Below are 21772 nucleotides of genomic sequence, written 5' to 3'. Positions count from 1 at the left end.
ATGATGTTTGTTCAAGCTTGAATGGATGGAGGAATTCAATATTATAGGGCTGTCTGTCTGTCTGTCTCTTTAAATGTTATCCCCATCGCATAAGCTTGTCGAATTTAATTTTTGTGTGCTCTTTCTTTTAAATTTCAAAAGATTCATTAATATTTTTAATGCTGCTCATTTTGAATTTGTATCGTCCACCTAGGGGAATACAACACTATTTTCTCTTTATTTATTTATTATTATTAATTTAGTATATTTTGTTATTATTATCCATTTGATGAATATTTCAAAACCAGTTTTATTTTATTTGAAGAACTCATTGGGCTTCTCAACTCAAGTTCAAATTTGAATGCGCTTTTTACTTCCCCTTCCCCTTCCCCTTCCCCTTCCCTATGCTCACTTGGCGCCCGCATCTGTCTCCCATTTGCTTTGACTGCCTCGGCGTCCCCAAACCCCATTTGACCATCTGCCTTTCCCCAGTCTTTTTAAAGCCCTTTCAGTCGTTTAAGCAAACTTCACTCCCCTATAATGACCGAAGCTTCGGAGAATAGGTGGAAATGTGATTCCGCCACGCTCAACCTCAGTGTTAATACCAGTCCTAGCGTTGATTTATGTAGCAGTACGGCAACAGGGTCCGACACTTCTAGCTTAAGCAGTGGTCAAACTAGCGAATGTGGTTTCTTGGATAAACGAGTTGATATTAAGAATCCTGAGGTCGATGCCACTGAAGCAAGTGCGGACAGCGAGAATACCACTACTTCGAGCGATGCGAATGAGGCCGGTTTTAGGAGTGTTTTCCAGTCTAAACCTCATAGAGGAAACGATGTGAGGTGGGATGCAATACAGCGTGTGCAGGGTAGAGATGGGGAGTTGGGTTTGGGGCACTTTAGACTTCTGAAGAAACTGGGGTTTGGAGATATTGGTAGTGTTTATTTAGCGGATTTGAGGGGTATGGGGTGCCTTTTTGCCATGAAAGTCATGGATAAAGGTATGTTAGTTAATAGAAAGAAAGTGGGGAGAGCTCAAACTGAGAAAGATATCTTGGGTTTATTGGATCACCCGTTTCTTCCAACTCTTTATTCTCATTTTGAAACGGAGAAGTTTTCTTGCTTGTTAATGGAGTATTGCAGTGGTGGGGACCTGCATGTGCTTCGGCAGCGTCAGCTGGGCAGGCATTTCTCAGAGCAGGCTGCAAGGTATGGCTTCTTTTGTTCTAATAACAAGTTTTAACTTGAATTTATGCTTTCATCCTATTTAACTTTAATTCACTTTGCTTCTAGTTGGTTTTTATGTTCTTGGATAGTTTTGGTTTAAAGAATGATAATAAAAATATCAAATGCTCTAAAGATTTAATCTTTATTTATAAAATTATATCATCGTCGAAATATATAAAAAAAAATGAAATTTTTGTAAATCCCAACTGATGTGACTTTCTTTGGCTTCATGTTATGTTGTATTTGATAGGTTTTATGCATCAGAAGTGCTTCTTTCGCTCGAGTACCTTCATATGATGGGAGTGGTGTATAGAGATCTGAAGCCAGAAAATGTATTGGTGAGGGAAGATGGGCATATTATGCTATCAGATTTTGATTTATCACTGAGATGTTATGTGAATCCGACCCTTGTTACGGATGGCGATGGTTCATCTTGTACATTATCATCGTATTGCATCGAACCATCTTGCATTGATCCTGTATTCAAATTGCCTGTTTGTGTTGAGCCGTCATCTTGTTACAAGCCCTCTTGCTTCAAGCCTCGCATTTTTAACTCGAAGACAGAGAAAGTCAAGGATAAAAAACCAACTTTGGCTAGCAGAGATTCGCTTCCGATGCTCGTTGCAGAGCCAACCGCAGCAAGGTCAATGTCATTTGTTGGGACACACGAGTATTTAGCCCCTGAAATCATCAGAGGAGATGGTCATGGCAGTGCTGTTGACTGGTGGACTTTTGGCATTTTTTTGTATGAGTTGCTCCATGGAAAGACACCCTTCAAAGGCAATGATAACAGAGAAACACTGCTTAACGTTGCTGGACAGCCCTTGAAATTTCCCGAAAGTTCATCAATAAGTTTCGCTGCCAAGGATTTGATTCGAGGTTTGCTTGTGAAGAACCCTCAGAAAAGACTTGGATTCAAACGCGGGGCAACAGAGATAAAACAGCATCCATTCTTTGAGAATGTGAACTGGGCACTTGTTCGGAGTATTAGTCCTCCTCAAATTCCCAAACCAGTGGATCTATCCGTTTTCAATCAGACCTCGAAATCATCTTTGCCATCAAATGAAAAGTGTAGGTCGGATTCGAAGAGATCATCCTGCTCTTACTTAGAATTCGATTTTTTCTGACATTTTCTCCCAGTGTAATCATATTTTTAATTCAATGAAATTCTTTCTTTTGAATCTATGCATCCATAGCACGCCACCAGAAACATCCCCATTTTCTGGGCAAGAATCTTGTGAAGCTCTTTTATATGTCTTGGGATTCTTTAAAGAGACATTTTGATTGGGACATATTAGTATTGGCTTTGTGCTTTAAACGGTTGTCAGTGTTGCCAACCAATTTCAGGTTGTGTGCTTAAACTTATTCTCCGTACTGTAAAGTCCTTTTGGTCTCTTGTACGGAAAGCTTGATTTTTGGTGTGGAGGCTGATGCTTACATGTTACCCAGCAGAGGAACCATCTCCTGTAAAAACACCCTTTCATATCCTGGAAATTTGAGAACTTTGTGCGACACACATTTCATCAACAAGAAAAGCTTTATTTTCTCAATGCAGTTGGCCTATTATTTATCTAGTATACACACCTAGAAGTAGCAACTGCAGTCATAAAAAAAAAAAAAACTTTTTTTGGGGTAAATAATTGTGTTGTTAATAATTAATATTCCAAATGTTAAAAATAAAAATTTACGGTAAAAAAATAAAAATCTCAAACTCTCAAAATTTACCAAATTACACATTTTATAAAATTTTATCTCTATTCAATTGGAATTTTCTTCGCACATTGAGAGAACTGTTCATAGAATTTCTTTGAAAATAATCCAAAAATAAATACATCATTACATACATCGTCACACACTAATTTTAAATATTTACAAGTATTATTTTCAACATTCAACTTTCTTATTTTCAACATTCAACTTTCTTATTTTCAACATTCAAATATTACAACTCATATTTTTCAACACCAAATGAATTTTAGCATCAATTATCTCAAAATTATCAATTACAATATCAGATCCCATGATCAGCAAGAAATTGGTTCCTTCAATTGAAAAGTCATTAAATTTTACAAAATAAATAAATAAACAAAAATTTGTCCATTACGTGTGTATGTTGGGGATAACTATGTTAGTCATTTGAACCGTATTGTGCAAACTCTGTGTGTCACAAGAAGATGTTGGTCAGGAAAATGGAGCTCATTATCGTATATTTGTATCATGCATGTATCATTAAACAAATAGTTAAGTTGTAGACGAGAGTTTAATTTTTTTAATTACGTTGATATAATGTCTCTTTCCAGTCGGAGATTCCCATAATTGTCGTGGTCGTACTCAGAGGAAGGCGTGTTTCATTATCAATCACGTTTTGAAAATACTGTTGCAGCTATGTGCTTTAAAACCCGGGATTAATTATAAAACTAGTTATCAGAAAATAGCTTTAAAAGCTACAAAAAGATTAAAAAAAAAACTGATTTGATTCCGACAAGACAAACGTTAATTAAATTGATTCCTCACACAGAAGCAATTCGAATATGATGTAAAGTTTATAAATAGTTAAAAAATATATATATCATATATACTAACTTTGATGGTAAAAACTTCTTTCACGATATCACCTATGTAACTTGTGAATCAAACAAGTTTTAGAGGGCCACAAAGCCCCTTGATCTCTTAACCAAAAAAACTTTGTCCATTACATCAATTTTGTACACACTCGAATCTCACTATCATTATATATGTGTGTGTGTGACACACAAATGATCAAGATATCCATCACACTTAATATGGCCGAACAAACCAATATTTCACATTCTCAAAAATTTCCTCATATCAACGAGTGTGAGTCCATTGGACGTGAGAGCCACACTGTTGTCACTGATATGGACGGGACGTTGCTGGTTGGCCGGAGTTCCTTCCCATACTTTGCATTAGTAGCTTTCGAAGTTGGTGGGATTCTAAGGCTCTTCTTTTTACTCTTGTCATCTCCGATAGCAGGAATTCTGTACTATTTCATCTCCGAATCAGCGGGCATTCGTGTACTAATATTTGCGACATTCGTGGGCATGAAAGAGTCCGATATCGAGTCTGTGTCACGTGCAGTACTGCCAAAGTTCTACTCGGATGACATACATCCAGAGACGTGGCGTGTGTTTTCCTTGTGTGGAAGGAAGTGTGTGCTCACTGCTAATCCTAGGATCATGGTGGAGGCTTTCTTGAAAGAGTATTTGGGTGCTGACATGGTTATAGGGACCGAGATTTCGAGCTTTAAAGGTAGAGCCACAGGGTTCGTTAGTGATGTTGGAGTGCTTGTTGGGAAGAATAAGGCTGAGGCTCTACAGAAAGAATTTGGTGATAAATTACCAGATATTGGGCTTGGCGACAGGAAGACTGATTTCCCGTTCATGAAATTATGCAAGGTTCGTGGATATATATGAGTGTATGTATAAAAGTATACATAATGTCTGCACGCGTGTACATAAGAATCCAAGAAATATATGTGATTAAAGATGTTACAGAACGACATGACAAGTGCCGTTATATTAGTAAGAAACTTAAATAATATATTTTTCCTCCCAAACGGCGTACATCGTGTATTTTGCCAATTGATCTCATCTCGAATCAAACTTGCAGGAAAGTTACATAGTCCCAGCAGAGGAAGGAATCCAGCCCCTAAGCCCCGACAAGTTGCCGAAACCAATAGTGTTCCATGATGGCCGGTTAGTCCAGAAACCAACCCCAATCATAGCACTTCTAATCATCTTATGGATCCCAATAGGCTTCCTCTTGGCCTGCCTCCGCATAGCAGCCGGCGCCCTCCTCCCCATGCCTATAGTTTACCATGCTTTCTGGTCCCTCGGGGTTCGTGTTACAATCAAGGGTACTCCACCCCCTCAGGCAAAAAAATCTCTCGGACAAATGGGGGTACTCTTCGTTTGCTCTCATCGAACACTACTAGACCCCATCTTCCTGTCGACCGCGCTTGCTCGTCCCATCCCGGCGGTAACGTACTCGCTCTCCCGTCTGTCTGAAGTCATATCGCCCATCAAAACCGTTCGTTTGAACCGGGACAGGGCTAAGGACTCAGAAATGATCAAGAAACTGTTGCAGGAAGGTGACTTAGTCATCTGCCCCGAAGGAACCACTTGCAGGGAACCGTTTTTGCTTAGATTTTCGGCTCTTTTCGCGGAACTAACGGATGAACTGGTGCCGGTTGCCATGTCGAATCGGATGAGCATGTTTCATGGGACCACGGCCCGAGGGTGGAAGGGGATGGACCCGTTTTACTTCTTCATGAACCCGAGCCCCGCTTACGAGGTAACGTTTTTGAACAAGCTGCCTCGAGATTTGAGTTGTGGAGGGGGGAAATCGAGCCACGAGGTGGCTAACTATATACAGAGGATGATTGCAGCAACTTTATCTTATGAATGCACAAGCTTTACTAGGAAGGACAAGTACAGAGCATTGGCTGGGAATGATGGAAATGTGGTGGAGAAGCCAAGAGTTGCAGCTGACAAAGTTATGGGCTGCTGAAATCGAAACTCTTTTAGGAAAATGGACACAACACATGAAATTATACAAGTTCATGTATATTTTTATAAAAATATAAAATTCAGTGTGCCAAATGTCTGGTAAAATATGGATGTTTATTTCTAGTTTGGAGCAGGTAAAAATGACAATATAAATTTTAATAGAGTAGTAAATAATAACTGAACTCTTCACCCCTAACGATATTGTCGCGCTATTATTATTATATTCACGATTCTTGAAATTTTGTCTTTCGAGATACAACTACGGTTAAGTTAAAATATTAGCACCAAAAATCTGGAAAGTATAAAATATTTAAAGCTTTCTTGAGTTATCTAACGTACAATACAGAAATAAAATAGAAAGAAATTCAGGATTTGAATAAGTGAAAATGCTAATGAGTGCGAGGGTATGGTATGGTGGGAAAATAAACAATGTTTGGATGCGAATGGACTTTAAGCATTTTGTAGAAATTTGGAATAAATATAATGGTTAAATTTTTCCTAATCATATTATCTAAATATAAATGAGAATCACACGTACATGCCATATAAAATAATATAGTTAATTTCTCTATATAACATATTAATTGTTGATTGGGACTTTAGTATTGTCTTTATATTGTAATTAAGATTTCAAAAAGTAGGTAGAGATGGTATAACAATGAGTTTGAAATGATCTGACTATGCCATTTAATGTACATTTTTAAGGAAACATGTGAGAGTGGGTCTCATGTGAGACCGTTTTACGGATCTTAATCTGTGAGACGGGTCAACCCTACCCATATTCACAACATAAAGTAATACTTCTAGCATAAAAATGATACTTTTTCATATAAGATCCAAATAGGAGATCCGTCTCACAACTATGACCCGTAAGATCGTCTTACAAAAGTTTTTACCAAAAAAAAATAACTTTTCGTTTTTAATTACCAAAATTAATCGGTTGTAGACAAATAACTTTCTTGCAAAATAAAGTGTTTTGTTTGTCTCTTCGTTATTTTGATTTGGTCTTTATCATGGGTAAATTGAATTTGAAAATTCTTTTGGTAATTGACTTTGAGATAAATTAGAGATATATTCACATACATGGCTGCTATTCCGTTAAACAAGCTCCCCACCCATCACCATAGCTTGAAAGATAAAAGGAACTATTTAAATCCAACTTTCAAGATGAACAGACAGACTAAAGATCTTATTTAATTTCAACTCGGTTCTAATCTGCAAACCAAGCACCTGCACTGAAAATGGAGTGTCCGATATTGAAAACTAAGATGATTTGTTTGGCATCGCCACCAACGGAACGCATACCCTTGAACAATCAGATAAACCAGGAAAAAGGATTGCATGAAGTACTCAACTAAAAATATAGCAATAGGTATTGACTAGCAACAATACCTTGATCTCACAAAGCAATATGTTACGAGTCGTTGCATCAACAACGCCTCGAAAATTAAAAGACGGCAATCGTTGGTTTCCGCCATCTTCGCCCTGAATTCCATGCACAAATATTGACCTATGAAGTTGAGCTTACAAACCGTCTCGAGAGATTGAAATTCTTTTGCTGCAACCAACCCAAAAACATGTTCAATAATCAAAACTATTAACAATATTAAATAATTTGAAATAACTCCTACCTAAATTCAAAATACAACAAAATCAATGAAGTACCCGTGGATTCGGTCTGGGGATGAGTACGACCAATCCTTTGACATTTCAGACTCGTGTTCTTTCGTTAACGTACTTAAGATTGGGTTTTCATAAAATTGCGTGATGCTGCTAGGGAAAATGGGTGAGTAGGGTGGGCAATTTTTCTAGCAGAGATGTATTCTTTCGTTATAGGTGTTGGTGACCAAGGTGAACCTGAGCTGGATAATGTATCTACCTAAATACAAGAAAAGTTAGTAGGGCACCAGGAGGGTTTCCTGCATGACCACTATGACGCTAGTCAGTCAAGCATGCATCCAAAGGAAAAAAATGCATTTTAAGTAAATATGTAGAGAGAGTTTGCTAGAATAAAATGATCAACTCCTTAATTTTATTTTTGATATGTATTTATAGGTTAACAGAGTCGGTGACCGCTCTGAGATGCTCGAATAAAGGCCACGATGTGAGGATGTGGCCCACGAATGGCTTCATCACGATCTAAGAACGTGAAGAGGAACAAGCTCCTTAATTATCGATGGACAACGTCCATGATCAATCGATTTAATATTTAATCTTCATGTATTGTCCGATTGAGGCCATGTGCAGTGCTTGTACAAGTCTACAGTAGTCCGATAGGTTTTTCGGATTGAATCATATCAGGTATGCTCTTTCTTTGCTCGGGCCGGCTTCCACCCGGAATCCTCTTAACTTCTCGGGACCAGCTCTGGGTTCCAGGTCATTGTTCCCCCGCCCGAGTCCAAGGGCTCTTTCCGGGGTATCATTGGGCCAGATTTGGGGTTATGTGTGTCGACTCATGTGTTAATTCTCTAAGAAAAGATTATTAGTTAATCTTTAAATAATTAAGGTATTAAAACTTTATATACGAGGATTTGTGGCAATAAATAGGATAAGAATACAGGAAAGTGGACACAACACATGAAATGTATAAATTTAATGGTAAAATATGCATGGTGGATGGTAAAATATGAAGGAAAAGTGTGTGTTGAGGAGATTTGAGTTGTGATGAAGAGTTTACTTTCACATCACAGAAAGAAATGAGATATAGTGCCCAGTGCTGTACAGTGAAACGAAAAGTGAAGTGGGCTTCAGGAGTTTGACTTGTATTAAATTCAAATATAAACAACACAAGTAGGGACTAAATACTACGAACAAATCTTTCAAATATATATCTCCCTCATTTTATGATTTTTACTTTTTCGAATTCAACAGTACTCGAAAAGTATAACCCAATCATGATAAATATATCGGCGAATTAATTAAGTGATTTCCAAGTCACGGAACCACAACAAATATACTGTGAAAAGTGACGCGCATAAGCAAAATAAACACAAACTTTCATGCAGTAATCCAGCATATTCGGTTGTATATATCTTCTATTTTTATACACGATTGGTGGATTCAGAAATTTAAAGACCAGCTAATTATTTATACAATATTGTTAGATTTTAAGATATTGTAAATTCTTAACATACGTAGATGGCACTCATGCATTTGAACATTTGTCGCCACCGTTTGCGGTGCATTCCATTTTTTTTTAAAAAAAAACTCAAATAATATTTAGACAAGTGATAGTAGTAATCAGTGGTTTGTCTAGTGTACGTACCATTAATCGAACAAATCTTTTCGTGTTTTGTTTTCCAATAATTCCCTCCATCTCTGCCTATTGGCGCTATATGCTTCATCATAAATAATTAATGTTTCGGCCAACAAATCAAAGTCATCACCAATGGCACTCAGCAAACCATGCATACTCCTCATAGGTAAGTAATTCTGTTGCATTGATTATGTTTTTTATTATCATTATTTGTTGTCGATCGGTTTATTCATTTTGCTGTGATTCCGTCTCTTATCAATAGACGAGTTTCAATTATATATAAATATAATTTATTTTTTTTTCAGTTTCGAGAATGTGTAAAATTGAATGTTCTTCTTACCCTTTAATTTCGTGGGTTTGTTGAGTTTGGTTTTGAAAGTTGAAACAGTGATAGCTGGAATGGAGAGATTTGCCTTCAAGGGGGTGGCTTCAAATTTGGTGTCCTATCTGACAGATGTTATGGAGATGAGCAATTCATCGGCCGCAAAATATGTGAATAGTTGGGTCGGATTTACGTGGATGCTGCCGCTCTTGGTGGCGACACTGGCCGATTCCTACTGGGACAGATACGCCACCATTTTAGCTTCTTCAGTTCTCTATGCTGCGGTTAGCGTATATTTGAGCTATAATATATGTGAGAGAGATGACACAAAATAAATGTCCTTTTAGATTCTCAAATATAGTGACTGAAAGTAGGCAAAAACTTATGTGAGACGGTCTTACGGATCGTATTTTGTGAGACGGATTTTTTATTTGGATTATCCATGAAAAAGTATTACTTTTTATGCTAAGAGTATCACTTTTTATCGTGAATATCGGTAAGGTTGACCCGTCTCACATATAAAGATTCGTGAGACTGTTTCACAACAGACTTACTCTCAACGAAATTGCATAGATAAAATATCTTTCGAGAATGTTGGGATTAAATTTATGGATAAGGAAGATTTGAGAAAAATCAAAATTGCTGTCTTTGTAAAATAAGAGTGAAAAATATTAAGTGTTCTTGGCTTTATTTGGATAACACATTTCCTCTTCAAAATTATCGAGTGTATAAAGAGATTTTCATTTAATTACCAAAATATCATAATCAAACCAAAATCACATTTTGAGATTTTGATTAAATTAAGCATAAGCTCACACAAAACGCATAATTAATTTTTTTAAGCGATTACTGAATATTTTTTAGAAGTTGTAAACACTCCCCTAAATAAATTATGGCTAGATTTGATTCCATGTTTATCTTGTTTATTAATTCTTAAGTCGCTTGAAAAGTTTAGTATATCTAATGAATAAGATGAACTCACGTGCTCAAGCCATAATTCAAGCTTTGTTTAGTAAATCTCAATATTAAATTTGGCTCAAATGAATCGAATTCGAATTTGAATTATGAATCAAGCACAATTTGAACACAAAACAGTTTGGTTTTCGAGCTTTGAGTGTCAAGACTGCAACTTGATTCAAGCTGGAATATGAAAATATAATGAATATTCGACTTGTTAGCGCTTGGGATCTATGATTTTGAACTGTAGAAAGATGTCCAAACCGAGAAAAACCATGATTATTTACGCATTATATAATATATGATATGATACATGTAACCAACACGATAATTAAGTGCTAAATGTTATTAGGGACTTGTAGCATTAACATCAAGAACATTAACATGGCCTTGGATTCATTCAAACAAACCAGGCTCAGTTTTATCCCTATCCTTGTCTCTTTATATGATTTCACTTGGACAAGGGGGTTATAACCCTTCCCTGCAAGCTTTCGGAGCAGAACAAAATGAAGACGAGTTACCTTGTGCTAATAACAATGATCAGACTTCAGACAAGAAGAGTTTGTTTTTTCAATGGTGGTATTTTGGAGTTTGCTGTGGCAGCCTAGCAGGCATCGCTGTTATGTCTTGCATCCAAGACACGTTTGGTTGGGGACTTGGATTCTCTATTCCTACTCTTGCCATGATGATTTCCATTCTCTTGTTTCTTTGTGGCAACCGGTTTTATATGCATAAGCACAGTAGGATCATGGATGGGAAGTTCGACGACATTGTCGTCGGAGCTAAAGCTCTTTTCTCAAAGATGATCCGTTATGGGAGGTGTTTGCCTAGTAAAGAGTACACTTTGGTTGAGTTAGAGTAAGCATTTTATGAGTTATTTTAAAACTTTTCTTGATTCTTTTTCTGGGATTCGCTGATGATAAAGTGTTAACGAGTAGATTTTGTGTTCTTAGACTTCAAGAAAAAGAACTCTGTAATGGAGACTCTGATCAAGAAATCCAGGGCTTTATGGAAAAACCAGATGAAAACATGAAATTACTTGAAGTTGTGAAGATAGTTCTGCGACTGCTGCCAGTTTGGTTAATGCTTCTAATGTTTGCGGTAATTTTCCAACAACCGGCCACGTTTTTCACTAAACAGGGCATGACAATGAAGAGAAATATTGGAACCGAATTCAAGATTCCGCCAGCTGCCCTGCAGAGTGCAATAACTGTGGCTATAATACTTCTGATGCCCTTATATGACACGTGTTTCATCCCTCTAGTACGTACTTTGACAGGAAACGAAAAGGGCGTCACCATATTCCAGAGAATGGCAATCGGGATGTTATTGTCGGTTGTGGCAATGGTAGTTGCTGCTATAACTGAGAAGAGGAGACTCGAGGCCAGTAAAAACAGGGAAATAGAGTCTAAAGAGGTGCAATTGACCATCTTTTGGCTGCTTCCTCAGTATATATTGTTGGGGATATCTGACATATTCACTGTCGTTGGGATGCAAGAGTTTTTCTATTGTGAAGTTCCTGCAAGAATGAGAACTGTGGGTATGGCTCTGAATACGAGTGTTTTTGGGGTGGGAAGTTTCTTGAGCGCACTTATTATATCTGTAATTGAGCATTTGACAACTTCTGGTGATGGGAAAAATAGCTGGTTTTCTGATGATATGGACGAAGCTCGGTTGGATTATTACTACTGGTTCTTGGCACTGTCGAGTGCTATAAGTTTACTAAGTTTTGTTATATTTTGTAAATTTTTCAGATAATGAACATGAAATTGACTAGTGAATCTTTTGAGTTTATGGGTGCCTTCGAACAGAAGTATCATTATATTATTATAACTTATATGCACGAGCATGGCACCGGGAAACACATCAACCTTTTCTTTAGAACAAAAAGGATTACTAAACAAGGGATACGTTAGAAACATTTCTGTCAAAGAAACCTTAGAGTCGCATACGTCTACACACACATACATCAACGTGTATTTGGATCGTTTTTTTTTAGAGAGGTGTATCAGTTTGGATACAAAAATAATTAACTTTTAAGAAAAACTTGACTTGGAAGGGTACCAAGGCAGAAATCAAAAATTCTTTTTTCGGCTTTTTAAATATTCCTTATCTAACCCAAAAAACATCCAAACTACCTTCTCTTAGAAAAATGTCGTTTTACAAAAAAAAAAAAAAGAAAGAAAGAAAAAAAAAGGCTCATGCTTCGAAAGCTTTCGCATCCAAATGCACTTTACACACACTAACATGTCAATTTTCGTTGAATTTTATTTATATATATTTCAAGATTAACCATGACAATTATACTGCATATCATCTGGCATGTATATTGTCGCACAATCCAGAATTAAAGGTTTGCACACTATCTTTGCTTTAACTATACTATATGCAAGTCCAAGAAACTCAAGTAGCCACCGCACATTTCCATAGTAAAAACTCCTAATGGTGAGAATTCTGTTCAATGTGCCAAAACAAACCAAACGAAACTGCCTCAAAGATAGAGATTTGCTACAGAAATGTAGACTTGGAAAAATTTATAGAGAGCAAAATCACAATTTGAACACCAGTAAGAGCGAGGAAAGACACAACTTACTAAAACAATGGGAAATACATTGATAATATGTTTAATGTTGCTCGAGTATTCCTCTCAATTCTTCTTTTAAACCTCGAGTATTCCTTTCAATTCTTCCTTTTTAAAACAAATGCAAAGACAAATGGAAGTATAAATCTCAATACCAACTTTGACATTGAATCACCTCAAGAATGTAGTTGATGATCGTTAACCGCTGACTCTGAATTGGCCCCAATGGCCTTCTGCATTTCAACGTTCTTTGCCTCTTTAATCATCTCTCCGTTGCTGTCTTCATCATCCGAGTCCAAAGTGAACTGAGACCGACCGTCCATATGCATTTCCCCTCCATCTCCAAGTGGCTTATACCGCATAAACTCACGGCTAACCCCATTCTTCTTACAAATAAAGGAGTACACAGAAACAAGCAGAGTCACAAGAATGGCCAGATGACAGTTAAACTGTAACGTCGCAATTGCACGGCCACGATGATACTCGGGGTGCCCTTTGCATTTGATAGTATAATTTCCCCGACTCTTTGCGTGCAATGCGCATCCGTTAGCTATCAAATTCGTGTGAAAGGAAAAACCCATTTGCAAAACCCACAGTCCTTGTAAAACCAACCCAATGCCACGGCCTAATCGTGGGTAATTTGAATCAGGGTTCTTCAATTCAATGATAGTGGAAAACACGCATATCGCAATGGGCACCAGAAAAAGATCGTAGTACCGGTTTTCAATCCCACTCGGGTCCTTACTTCGGCTATAAAAAAGGAAGAATTCTTCTCCAAAAGCAAATGCACAGATTAAATTGAGTACAACTAAGGGAAATCTAAATGAATCTCCAACGTTTGTCAAAATGCCTAAACCAGAGTAGAGGAGGAAGAGCAAGGAAATTGTGATTACCTCGAACTGTAAGGCGAAACCCGTGTTATCTCTAAACTTAATAGCGTCGAACAACGAGATCAAAGAGTTGACTATAACCAGGATAGAAAGAACGGAGATCGAAAAGAAAGTTATCGTCGATGAAAACGTCGCCGTCTTCGTAGTGGTACCTTGCAGCGGAGAGGGCGACGATTGGGATGACGCCGCTGATGAAGAACTCTTAACGAGAACTTCAGAGGCGGATATAATTGACTCCCACGCGCCGATAAGCATGAGCGCGCCGCCGGTCACTGTATAGGTGAACAAACCCATCGTTGACTAGTCGCACCAACTTTCTGACGATTGAACCTCTGCCGGTTTGTGCTAATACATATGGCTGGCGCACGGATAAAAATGTGTGTGTATATATATATATATATATATTGTTATATTAAGATGACATTAAATATTTAAAAATAAATATAAATAAATACGTAAATAAATATAAATTTCTTATTTTTCTTCAAATTCAAATTTAAATTTGATTTTTTTAAATATAAATTATATTTAATTATTTAAAATGATTATATCATTTAATTTAATTTCAATTACAATTTTGAATTTTATATTATTTTATTTATTTAGATCTTACTACTCTTTATGAATATTTAATAAAATATATCTTTTTTATTGGAAAAATATAATTTTTTTATATAATGTTATCTTTTTAATTGTTTTTAAAATTAATTAATTTTTTTAATAAAAAGTTATTAATCTAATAAAATGACAAAAATTTTATACTTTCAATATTAGAAGTTGAAAAACTTCCTCAACTCTGCCTGACAAAACAATGTCATAGGTGTGATAATTAATGCTAAATAAATCGAATTAGATGAGTTTGAGGAGAAAAAAAATGATCTAAATTCGTATGAAAACCAAAATTTAACTAAAACGTTCCAGCTTATGAAATTAAAATGACAATTTTCCCTCTAATCTTTGCACTTTTGTGTTGACAGTCGAGATAACGCAGTCGCAGAACAGCGAGAATTGATTATTCTATAATTATTATTATTAAATTCAGAAACTTCATATTTTATTCATGCGGTGGGGACCACCTCACAGACTACATTATATTATCATTTTCTTCTGGTTCAGGACATGAGCAAAGAAAACAGACATGAAAAGTTTTGGCTTCTTTCGTAGCTTCGTTTTTGCGTTTATTTCTATTTTGGGGTTGCTTCAAGAGTCCATAGGTGGGCGACCTTTGGCGAGACCTCGACCAGATGATGCAGCAGCTTTTGCTAGGTGGTTGGTATCTCAGAGTTCCTGGGGCGTTCTCAAGTATTCTTCTCGATTCAATCTATATCTTTAAATTTTGTGTTAGAGAAAGTGGAGAATATTCTGTTCTTGTCTCTTAGGATTGCCTTATTTTGTTTGATTTTGAATTCCAGATCAATATATTTTTTTGCCTGTTCTTGTTGTATTTGACTGTTATAGTAAGAGTTTCGTTCCTTTCAAGATTTGGTCGTGGAGTGATTTATGTATGACTAAGTGCGTATCATTAATTTTGATTGCAATGTTATGCTGAACTGAGATTCTACAGTTAGTGGGTTTTGGGCTGTGTGATTTTTAAGGATCAGACCCATCTATTCGGTGATTGTTCAGATGGTTGGTTTTCCCTCAACCTTCCCGTGTTGGGAATCCTCCTAGTTAACGCGCCGTGTGGGAGACTTTTCAATTTATAACAATCAACTTTCCCTCAACAAGCTGATATGATCATCTTAATTTCGCAGCACAATATCCAGTGAAATGGAAGGGGCGCCTTTCGGGTATGTCCTAACTCGACCTTCAACATGATCAGTCTTGTTGATCTATTTTATATAAAAATGGAATTCAGATTTCAAATGCTGGATGCGTTTGCATTTCGTTGAATGTTTGCAACTTATTAATGGAATGTAGCTGCTATAGAGAAAATACTACAGATTTCATTTCAAAGTCATATAAGTTCCCTTTATGATAATTAGAATTTATCGAAACCATTTGCAAAACTTCATCATTGACTATTACCAAGTTGATAGTAGAACATTTTTTTAGATATTAACAACTGGAGCGAGAAGTTTACTAGACATTATTAGGTGGTTCAATAGGGCAGTTAAGATTGGAACCTGCTTCTGATATAATGTTAAGATTGATAATTAGATCTAATTCAACTCCAAAAGCTAACTTAAGAAAGAATGATTATCCAAGTGTATAAATACAACTCTCAAGGACTTAATGCAACCGACATGAAACATCTAACATCAATTGAACTTAAACTTGAACTTGAAAGCATGTCACAGTTCTCCTTATTGGTATTTGTGTCTATGTTTTCTAAATTTGTAATTTTGCTCATGTCCCTCTTATTTATGCACTTAGGAAGCACTCTCAAAATCCTAATATCTACTTTTGGTTATCCTGTAAATTGGTTTCTATGCAGAAATGTAGTTTCATTTAGCGATGGCTTACCTAACAAAGGCAGAGGCATCCCGTACTTCTATCTTACAACCCTCGATCCTACTGCAAGCAATGCTTTAAAAGACCAGCGATCTTCCTTTACTCTAAGTGAATATAACCTAGGAACTTGTGGCACGACCGACCCTGAAAATCCTTCATGTGCCAAAATCACACTTACAGGAAAGGTGGTTCTCATGTCATATACAGTAGTTTACTTGGGGACTTTTTAATTAAACACATCAAGTCCTACTTACTTTTCCTTAGGTACATCAGGTCCCTTAAAGTTATGGTGTGTTGTATATCAGTTTGCTTGATTGCTTCAACTCTCATTTCTATCTTAGGCGAAATTCATATGTAAATACATTCCTCGTTGGATTGTGGGTGAGTTAATCACGCGAGAGCTAATAATTTTCATAAACCGAGGAAACATGTGAGCTAGTTGATAGCGTATACTATTGTAAGTCATAATTGGGGGACCTGTGGCTTGGGAAGTTACATTATCCGTGGGATATACTCTGTGAATTGATAAATTACTCACAATCTGAATTGTCTAATCAAAAGGTCTACCCGCTTTGAATCACCAACGTTAGAGTACCCATTCCAACAATAATAGTAGTTGGGAAGTTCTTTAGAAATCTCTGTATCTGGTTTATGATTCATGCTTTATTAATTATTATTAGTTAAAAGCACTTGACGGAAACTCTACGGAAGCAGAATTTGCTCGAAGTGCATTGTTCTCGAAGCACCCAGAGATGAAAGGTAAGTGAATGCCACTGGAAAAATCTGCACACACCCTTTTTCCATTTCATTGATGTCTTGTCGTTTCCCAACATCCAACCATTGTTTTTTTCATGGATTTGTTTTTCAAATATTCCATTTGACTCTGACAGGATGGCCTAAAAGTCACAATTTCCAAATCTTCCAATTAGATATAAAAAATATCTTTATGATCAATTGGTTTGGCGGTCCGAAGCCTCTCACGGTGGATCAGTACTTTGGAGCCAAGATGCAAGTTTGCGCCATGGTCCATCTTCTAATGTTAAGTTCTTGCATTCCATAACAGCTTTGTTCTAAAGTAGATGTGATAATAATCATTCCCAATAATGAAAATAAAGAGGATGGATAAATTTGCCTATGGTTTCCCGACTTTTGACCCTCGTGATTCTGTGTAATCTACAGGAGTAAACTGGTAGCCAAGGGGGATTCAACTTCATCATCGTGAACTCAAGTCAAGTTCAACAAAAGAATTGGACCCATCCGCGTTCATGTATTGATATCATGTAAATGAGAACATGGTCCAGCTAGTTGGCTGGAGAAAACAACACTTGTATCTGTAAATGAATTCCTTCCTTTGCAACTGAATTTACATTCCAAACCTATGTATCCCTTGTGTCATGAGAAATGAACGTACAATACAATAAATGTATCACATTTTTATAAACTAAATAAATCACTGATAAAAATATTAAATTCAACTATATAATTTATGTTAGACAAAAGTATAATATTTAATGCTCGTTGTATGTACCATTGGCCAAAGATATGAAAATGTTAAATAAATACTTAGTAATATATTATATTAAGAATTTTGAAAAAAAAAAATATGGTGTCATCTCTCAAATTGCAGTGACTGATATATTATATCAAGAATTTTTATAATATTAAAGAAGATATATGATGTACATAATTTCCCGATATTGTGGAATGAGTGGCGTTCATCACCACCACCAATCTATTCAAATCGGAAAACGATAAAACAATAATTTCTAACTGTGGTAACCTAGAGAACGACAAATTGTCAGGGACGAATCATTTTTGCCATGAAAGTTCTTCAAGCTTCCACATCTTACAGTCTCGCCTTTGGCGTTTCATCTGTCCATTCTTGTTCAATCCCTTCGCGTCACCGCCACAGTATGTCGGCGAAAGGTAATTACTTGTTTTGATTTCTAACCCCATTCTGGATTATTAGTGTTTATTAGTTTATGTGGTTTGGAATTATTGTGTTAGTGGAGCCGACGGAGAAATCAGTTGAAGTCATGAGGAAATTTTCGGAGCAGTATGCTCGCAAGTCTGGAACTTACTTTTGTGCGGACAAGACCGTCACCTCTGTTGTCATCAAGGTATTCATTTCATTCCGGTGATTTCAAGCTACTTTCTGTTGATATTCCCTAAATCCTGGCGAATGGTAGAGCTTTCACTCGTCGAATTCTGTTTTTCATGTCTCTAGATGACGAATTACGTGCTTGATCAGTTAGGAGCTTCTTGTCTGATGAACATTTCAAATGAAATAAATAAAATTGCCTTGTGTTCGACTTATCTTTGCTTATCAACCGCTGTTATCTACAATTTGAAGTTGAAATGCAATCTACGTCGCATTAAGAATGTCATTAGAGGAGGATTGTCGTCACCATTTGTGGATTCTCGATGGGATTTGTGTGACATGGCCGCACAATCATGCATTCTATTGATCCTACATATGAAATCTAATTGTGGCACAATGAAAAATTAAGTTTCAAAGTTAATATATTGAATCCTACGGTGGATTGTTTATATTGTCTTGAAAAAAAGAAATAGTTAATCATCTCATCTTTTTTCAACTTTCAAGTGTTCAACTTGAATGCATGACAATTACAAGGTTGTAAGTACTGAGTACGAACCTTCAAAGTCTTGAGTTCAGGAAACCAAATTGATCATATTGCAGGAAAGAATCTGGGTTGCAAGGTTTTTTGGATAATCTTGTATAGATAATTTATCTGCACTAAATTTGGAAACCCTGTGAGACATTTACAGGGTTTGGCAGAACACAAGGATACATTGGGTGCACCTCTCTGTCCCTGTAGGTAAATATATGTCGAGGAAATTATTTTGAACAAAGCTTCCAAATGCTGTTAAATTTGTAGAAAATCTGTGTCTATATGATTTAGATATATCACTCTATTTCAGGCACTATGATGATAAAGCTGCTGAGGCACAACAAGGTTTTTGGAATTGTCCTTGTGTTCCTATGAGAGAAAGGTACTGCAGTCTTCTATCTTTTTGTCAATTGGAGGTTCAAGTTTCGACCTTTGAATACAGATGGGTTGCTTGAGTTCAAACTTCAGAAAGCGTGCTTTAATTTTTGTTAATCTGCAATTCTACACTTCATCCAACTTGGGGTTATTAGGAATTTAAATTGAATCTGTGGCTGGTTGTGTAATCATTTCTTCCCAAGGCCATAGTAGTTGTATGCATTGATCTAAAAGGCACGGTTAAGAAAGCATTATGTGAGATTAAACATTAAGCGTGTACAAAATGCCGCATTTTGGGGAGAAATGTGAACTAAGCTGTCAAAGCCATGGCTAATCGCATTAAGCATGCTCAATAAAGCACAAGATTTTCAACATCAATACGATAATAATTTAATATTCTTACTAAAATAAATATTATAACTTCAAACTAACTTTAAACAATCAGAAACTCTTTCTAAATGAATCGATAGGAATGAATTTGTTTTGAATGTCACAAACGATAAGTTAGGTAAAGAATGCCATCTTGAAAATTAAGACAATTCTTTGGCCTTTCCTGATCTATAATGTAATTGTAGGAAACTAGTAATGATCATAAATTTGAGACTTTTTATGTTTTTGAGAATTTGAAAATTTATTCATTTAGTCTTAAATGTATTATGTTTATGTATTATTTAACTTCATTTAATAAAAATTGTTAAAATTAAACACTTTTTTTATATTTAAGCTTAATCATGCTTAATTTTATAATGTTTGATCTTGAGAACCATGGTTGTATGCTAGCCCTCCTCTCTAGTTTTACTGGTGAATTCGTTGATGTAAAGAATTTTTGCTCGTTAACTGGAATTGAATTTATAAATTGTTTCCTGTTTTCCACCATGTCTATGGAACAAGAAGATTTGATGCTTTTTCTGGAATTCGTTTTTATATTCCATCAAGGAGATTGCATTCCCACTTCAAGCTCTAACCTTTCAAGCGACTCTTGTCAGTCTATCTTAAGCCATTTTCCTTCTCTTTGCTCTTCTCCTTCGTTTCCTGCTTGAGTTTAGCCGAAGTAAACACATACATATTGACACTGACCTGTTAGTGGGAAGTTTAATTTCATGTTTTAAGAAGCTGCATGGCCAGTTAAATTTTATGCAATAATCAGTTTGATTTGTCCAAAACCCTGTTCATATCAAATGTTTGATCTCTTTGAAACGATGTGGGCCGTTGATGATCATCATTAGAGGCTCTACTTTTGTTGTCTTTTGTATCATAACCTATTGCGATATCTTCCGGGCAGGAAGGAGTGCCACTGCATGCTTTTTCTCACTCCTGAAAATGATTTTGCTGGCCAGGATCAGGTTTGAACTTTCTTTCGATTTTCTACGTTAAATTTGCCCATTTCGTATCTTTGAATAGAGTGAATGAAAACTGTGTGTTTAGAAACTTGTTACCTTTGATCCTCGCCAGTCACCAGTCACCAGTCACCAGTCACCACGCCAGTGGAATATTGTGCATGGACTTCAATGTCCATTGCTGCCTTCTTACACCGTAATTGCCTTGTGCTATGCAGGCCATTTCGCTGGAGGAGATAAAAGAAACAACGGCAAATATGTGAAGATTTAGTCTTGTATTCACTTGTTTGTATTGGAACAACCGTCTGTAAATCATCTCTGAAAAGAAATGCTTTGTTTTTTTTAACCAAAAACATCTTTTCATACGAATACTTTGGCCTCATTTAACTGTCTTTTCGTGCTTCTGACCATACTTCTTGTGTGAGCATTTCGAGTCCCTCTTATCGAGGGAATTCTGAGCAAGACTAGGGAATCGATGATTATAATTATACCATTGAAGTTTTAGACATACAACAATCCAAATACATATTATCTGACCTATTTTTGTAAGAAATATATAAAATTGTTACATGGTCCGCTAAAAATAATCAACAAGCTTTGACAGCTGGTGGCGTGATCGGAGCATTAACCCTGTTCCCGCAATCCTTCCCACTCCTTGCATCCACAAATTTGTTTTTACCAGCTGCCATCGGTGAAGGCAATCGAAGCTTTCCGCAGTTGTGATCCATGGGAAACCTGTGCCTCAAGCAAACATTGATGCGGCAAATTTTGCACGATGACGTATTGGAGAACGTCAGAACTTCTTTACACCGCCGCACAGGGCACGCTGGTTTTTTCTTCTTCTTTGGATCGCAGTCGTGCTTCTCTAGGATTTTCTTCTCTTCCTCTTCGCCGTGCCCGGTGGTCTCAATCGCATGAGAGCAAACTTCACATACCAGCACCTTGCGGCTGCCGCTATCTGAATTCGGACAACGATGGGATCCGTATGACCGGTGTTCTAAGCAAAATATCTGCACATTTCAATCGATTAATAAAAAAAATAAGTACGATGTAAGAGATAAAGCCGATGGATTTTTACCTTGTGACAGGCGTTACAAGAGAAGGGTAGAAAATCGAGTTGATGGCAATCTGGTAGTTCGCAATGGCTTCCTAAATCCGGAAAAGCTTCTGTACCTCCTCCCATCTCGATTATTTTCTGCTGTGTAGTTGAAAATGAATTCTGAATGGAATTGG

The 21772-nt window shown here is 36.6% G+C and overlaps 7 protein-coding genes across 10 annotated transcripts; 5 read left to right on the top strand and 2 right to left on the bottom strand.

Moving 5' to 3' along the window:
* Window positions 1–376: 376 nt before the first annotated feature.
* Window positions 377–2476, top strand: LOC140838152 (serine/threonine-protein kinase D6PKL2). Its single transcript, XM_073204248.1, has 2 exons — window positions 377–1187; window positions 1456–2476. Exons 1-2 carry the CDS (start codon window positions 520–522, stop codon window positions 2330–2332), a joined length of 1545 nt encoding a protein of 514 aa, XP_073060349.1. The 5' UTR covers window positions 377–519; the 3' UTR covers window positions 2333–2476.
* A 1512-nt stretch (window positions 2477–3988) lies between these two features.
* On the top strand, window positions 3989–5857 carry LOC140837625 (glycerol-3-phosphate acyltransferase RAM2-like). The gene is made up of 2 exons (XM_073203738.1): window positions 3989–4621; window positions 4836–5857. Exons 1-2 carry the CDS (start codon window positions 3989–3991, stop codon window positions 5733–5735), a joined length of 1533 nt encoding a protein of 510 aa, XP_073059839.1. The 3' UTR covers window positions 5736–5857.
* Window positions 5858–8856: 2999 nt separating this feature from the next.
* On the top strand, window positions 8857–12050 carry LOC140838150 (protein NRT1/ PTR FAMILY 5.8-like). 3 transcript variants are annotated; one of them, XM_073204245.1, is made up of 4 exons: window positions 8857–9156; window positions 9370–9596; window positions 10622–11127; window positions 11223–12050. In XM_073204245.1, the coding sequence occupies exons 1-4, from the start codon at window positions 9123–9125 to the stop codon at window positions 12025–12027; spliced, it is 1572 nt and encodes a 523-aa protein (XP_073060346.1). In that variant the 5' UTR covers window positions 8857–9122; the 3' UTR covers window positions 12028–12050. The 3 variants fall into 3 exon arrangements, with proteins under 3 accessions (XP_073060346.1, XP_073060347.1, XP_073060345.1); XM_073204246.1 differs by having other exon boundaries at window positions 8859–9156; window positions 9379–9596; XM_073204244.1 differs by lacking the exon at window positions 8857–9156 and having other exon boundaries at window positions 9165–9596.
* Window positions 12051–12712: 662 nt separating this feature from the next.
* LOC140838151 (uncharacterized) lies at window positions 12713–14111 on the bottom strand. Its single transcript, XM_073204247.1, has 2 exons — window positions 12935–14111; window positions 12713–12902 (listed from the first exon to the last, which is right to left on the bottom strand). Exon 1 carries the CDS (start codon window positions 14032–14034, stop codon window positions 13027–13029), a length of 1008 nt encoding a protein of 335 aa, XP_073060348.1. The 5' UTR covers window positions 14035–14111; the 3' UTR covers window positions 12713–12902; window positions 12935–13026.
* Window positions 14112–14807: 696 nt separating this feature from the next.
* LOC140838149 (uncharacterized) lies at window positions 14808–17427 on the top strand. 2 transcript variants are annotated; one of them, XM_073204243.1, is made up of 6 exons: window positions 14808–15042; window positions 15495–15530; window positions 16178–16379; window positions 16875–16953; window positions 17085–17202; window positions 17374–17427. In XM_073204243.1, exons 1-6 carry the CDS (start codon window positions 14879–14881, stop codon window positions 17414–17416), a joined length of 642 nt encoding a protein of 213 aa, XP_073060344.1. In that variant the 5' UTR covers window positions 14808–14878; the 3' UTR covers window positions 17417–17427. The 2 variants fall into 2 exon arrangements, with proteins under 2 accessions (XP_073060344.1, XP_073060342.1); XM_073204241.1 differs by having other exon boundaries at window positions 17085–17427.
* A 475-nt stretch (window positions 17428–17902) lies between these two features.
* Window positions 17903–20921, top strand: LOC140838148 (ferredoxin-thioredoxin reductase catalytic chain, chloroplastic-like). The gene is made up of 6 exons (XM_073204240.1): window positions 17903–18120; window positions 18202–18314; window positions 18985–19034; window positions 19138–19209; window positions 20485–20545; window positions 20758–20921. Exons 1-6 carry the CDS (start codon window positions 18015–18017, stop codon window positions 20800–20802), a joined length of 447 nt encoding a protein of 148 aa, XP_073060341.1. The 5' UTR covers window positions 17903–18014; the 3' UTR covers window positions 20803–20921.
* A 92-nt stretch (window positions 20922–21013) lies between these two features.
* Window positions 21014–21772, bottom strand: LOC140838147 (zinc finger AN1 domain-containing stress-associated protein 12). The gene is made up of 2 exons (XM_073204239.1): window positions 21618–21772; window positions 21014–21549 (listed from the first exon to the last, which is right to left on the bottom strand). The coding sequence occupies exons 1-2, from the start codon at window positions 21720–21722 to the stop codon at window positions 21127–21129; spliced, it is 528 nt and encodes a 175-aa protein (XP_073060340.1). The 5' UTR covers window positions 21723–21772; the 3' UTR covers window positions 21014–21126.

The sequence above is a fragment of the Primulina eburnea genome, chromosome 8, assembly GCF_022965805.1.
Source record: "Primulina eburnea isolate SZY01 chromosome 8, ASM2296580v1, whole genome shotgun sequence".
In the NCBI taxonomy this organism is placed as follows: domain Eukaryota; kingdom Viridiplantae; phylum Streptophyta; class Magnoliopsida; order Lamiales; family Gesneriaceae; genus Primulina; species Primulina eburnea.
The sequence above is the reverse complement of the archived record's forward strand: the minus strand, read 5'-3'. Positions and strand labels throughout refer to the sequence as shown.

What these genes read in the sequence shown, in the direction of transcription:
- LOC140838152 (XM_073204248.1), top strand. Translation starts at nt 520, where the DNA reads ATGACCGAAGCTTCGGAGAATAGGTGGAAATGTGATTCCGCCACGCTC. An exon ending in TTCTCAGAGCAGGCTGCAAG is followed by an intron (nt 1,188 to 1,455) that starts GTATGGCTTCTT and finishes TGTATTTGATAG; the next exon opens with GTTTTATGCATCAGAAGTGC.
- LOC140837625 (XM_073203738.1), top strand. Translation starts at nt 3,989, where the DNA reads ATGGCCGAACAAACCAATATTTCACATTCTCAAAAATTTCCTCATATC. An exon ending in CGTTCATGAAATTATGCAAG is followed by an intron (nt 4,622 to 4,835) that starts GTTCGTGGATAT and finishes TCAAACTTGCAG; the next exon opens with GAAAGTTACATAGTCCCAGC.
- LOC140838150 (XM_073204244.1), top strand. Translation starts at nt 9,318, where the DNA reads ATGTTCTTCTTACCCTTTAATTTCGTGGGTTTGTTGAGTTTGGTTTTG. An exon ending in CTTCAGTTCTCTATGCTGCG is followed by an intron (nt 9,597 to 10,621) that starts GTTAGCGTATAT and finishes AAATGTTATTAG; the next exon opens with GGACTTGTAGCATTAACATC. An exon ending in TACACTTTGGTTGAGTTAGA is followed by an intron (nt 11,128 to 11,222) that starts GTAAGCATTTTA and finishes TTGTGTTCTTAG; the next exon opens with ACTTCAAGAAAAAGAACTCT.
- LOC140838151 (XM_073204247.1), bottom strand. Translation starts at nt 14,034, where the DNA reads ATGGGTTTGTTCACCTATACAGTGACCGGCGGCGCGCTCATGCTTATC.
- LOC140838149 (XM_073204241.1), top strand. Translation starts at nt 14,879, where the DNA reads ATGAAAAGTTTTGGCTTCTTTCGTAGCTTCGTTTTTGCGTTTATTTCT. An exon ending in ATGGAAGGGGCGCCTTTCGG is followed by an intron (nt 15,531 to 16,177) that starts GTATGTCCTAAC and finishes GTTTCTATGCAG; the next exon opens with AAATGTAGTTTCATTTAGCG. An exon ending in GAAGCACCCAGAGATGAAAG is followed by an intron (nt 16,954 to 17,084) that starts GTAAGTGAATGC and finishes TGACTCTGACAG; the next exon opens with GATGGCCTAAAAGTCACAAT.
- LOC140838148 (XM_073204240.1), top strand. Translation starts at nt 18,015, where the DNA reads ATGAAAGTTCTTCAAGCTTCCACATCTTACAGTCTCGCCTTTGGCGTT. An exon ending in GCACCTCTCTGTCCCTGTAG is followed by an intron (nt 19,035 to 19,137) that starts GTAAATATATGT and finishes ACTCTATTTCAG; the next exon opens with GCACTATGATGATAAAGCTG. An exon ending in TGTGTTCCTATGAGAGAAAG is followed by an intron (nt 19,210 to 20,484) that starts GTACTGCAGTCT and finishes TCTTCCGGGCAG; the next exon opens with GAAGGAGTGCCACTGCATGC.
- LOC140838147 (XM_073204239.1), bottom strand. Translation starts at nt 21,722, where the DNA reads ATGGGAGGAGGTACAGAAGCTTTTCCGGATTTAGGAAGCCATTGCGAA. An exon ending in CTTGTAACGCCTGTCACAAG is followed by an intron (nt 21,550 to 21,617) that starts GTAAAAATCCAT and finishes TGAAATGTGCAG; the next exon opens with ATATTTTGCTTAGAACACCG.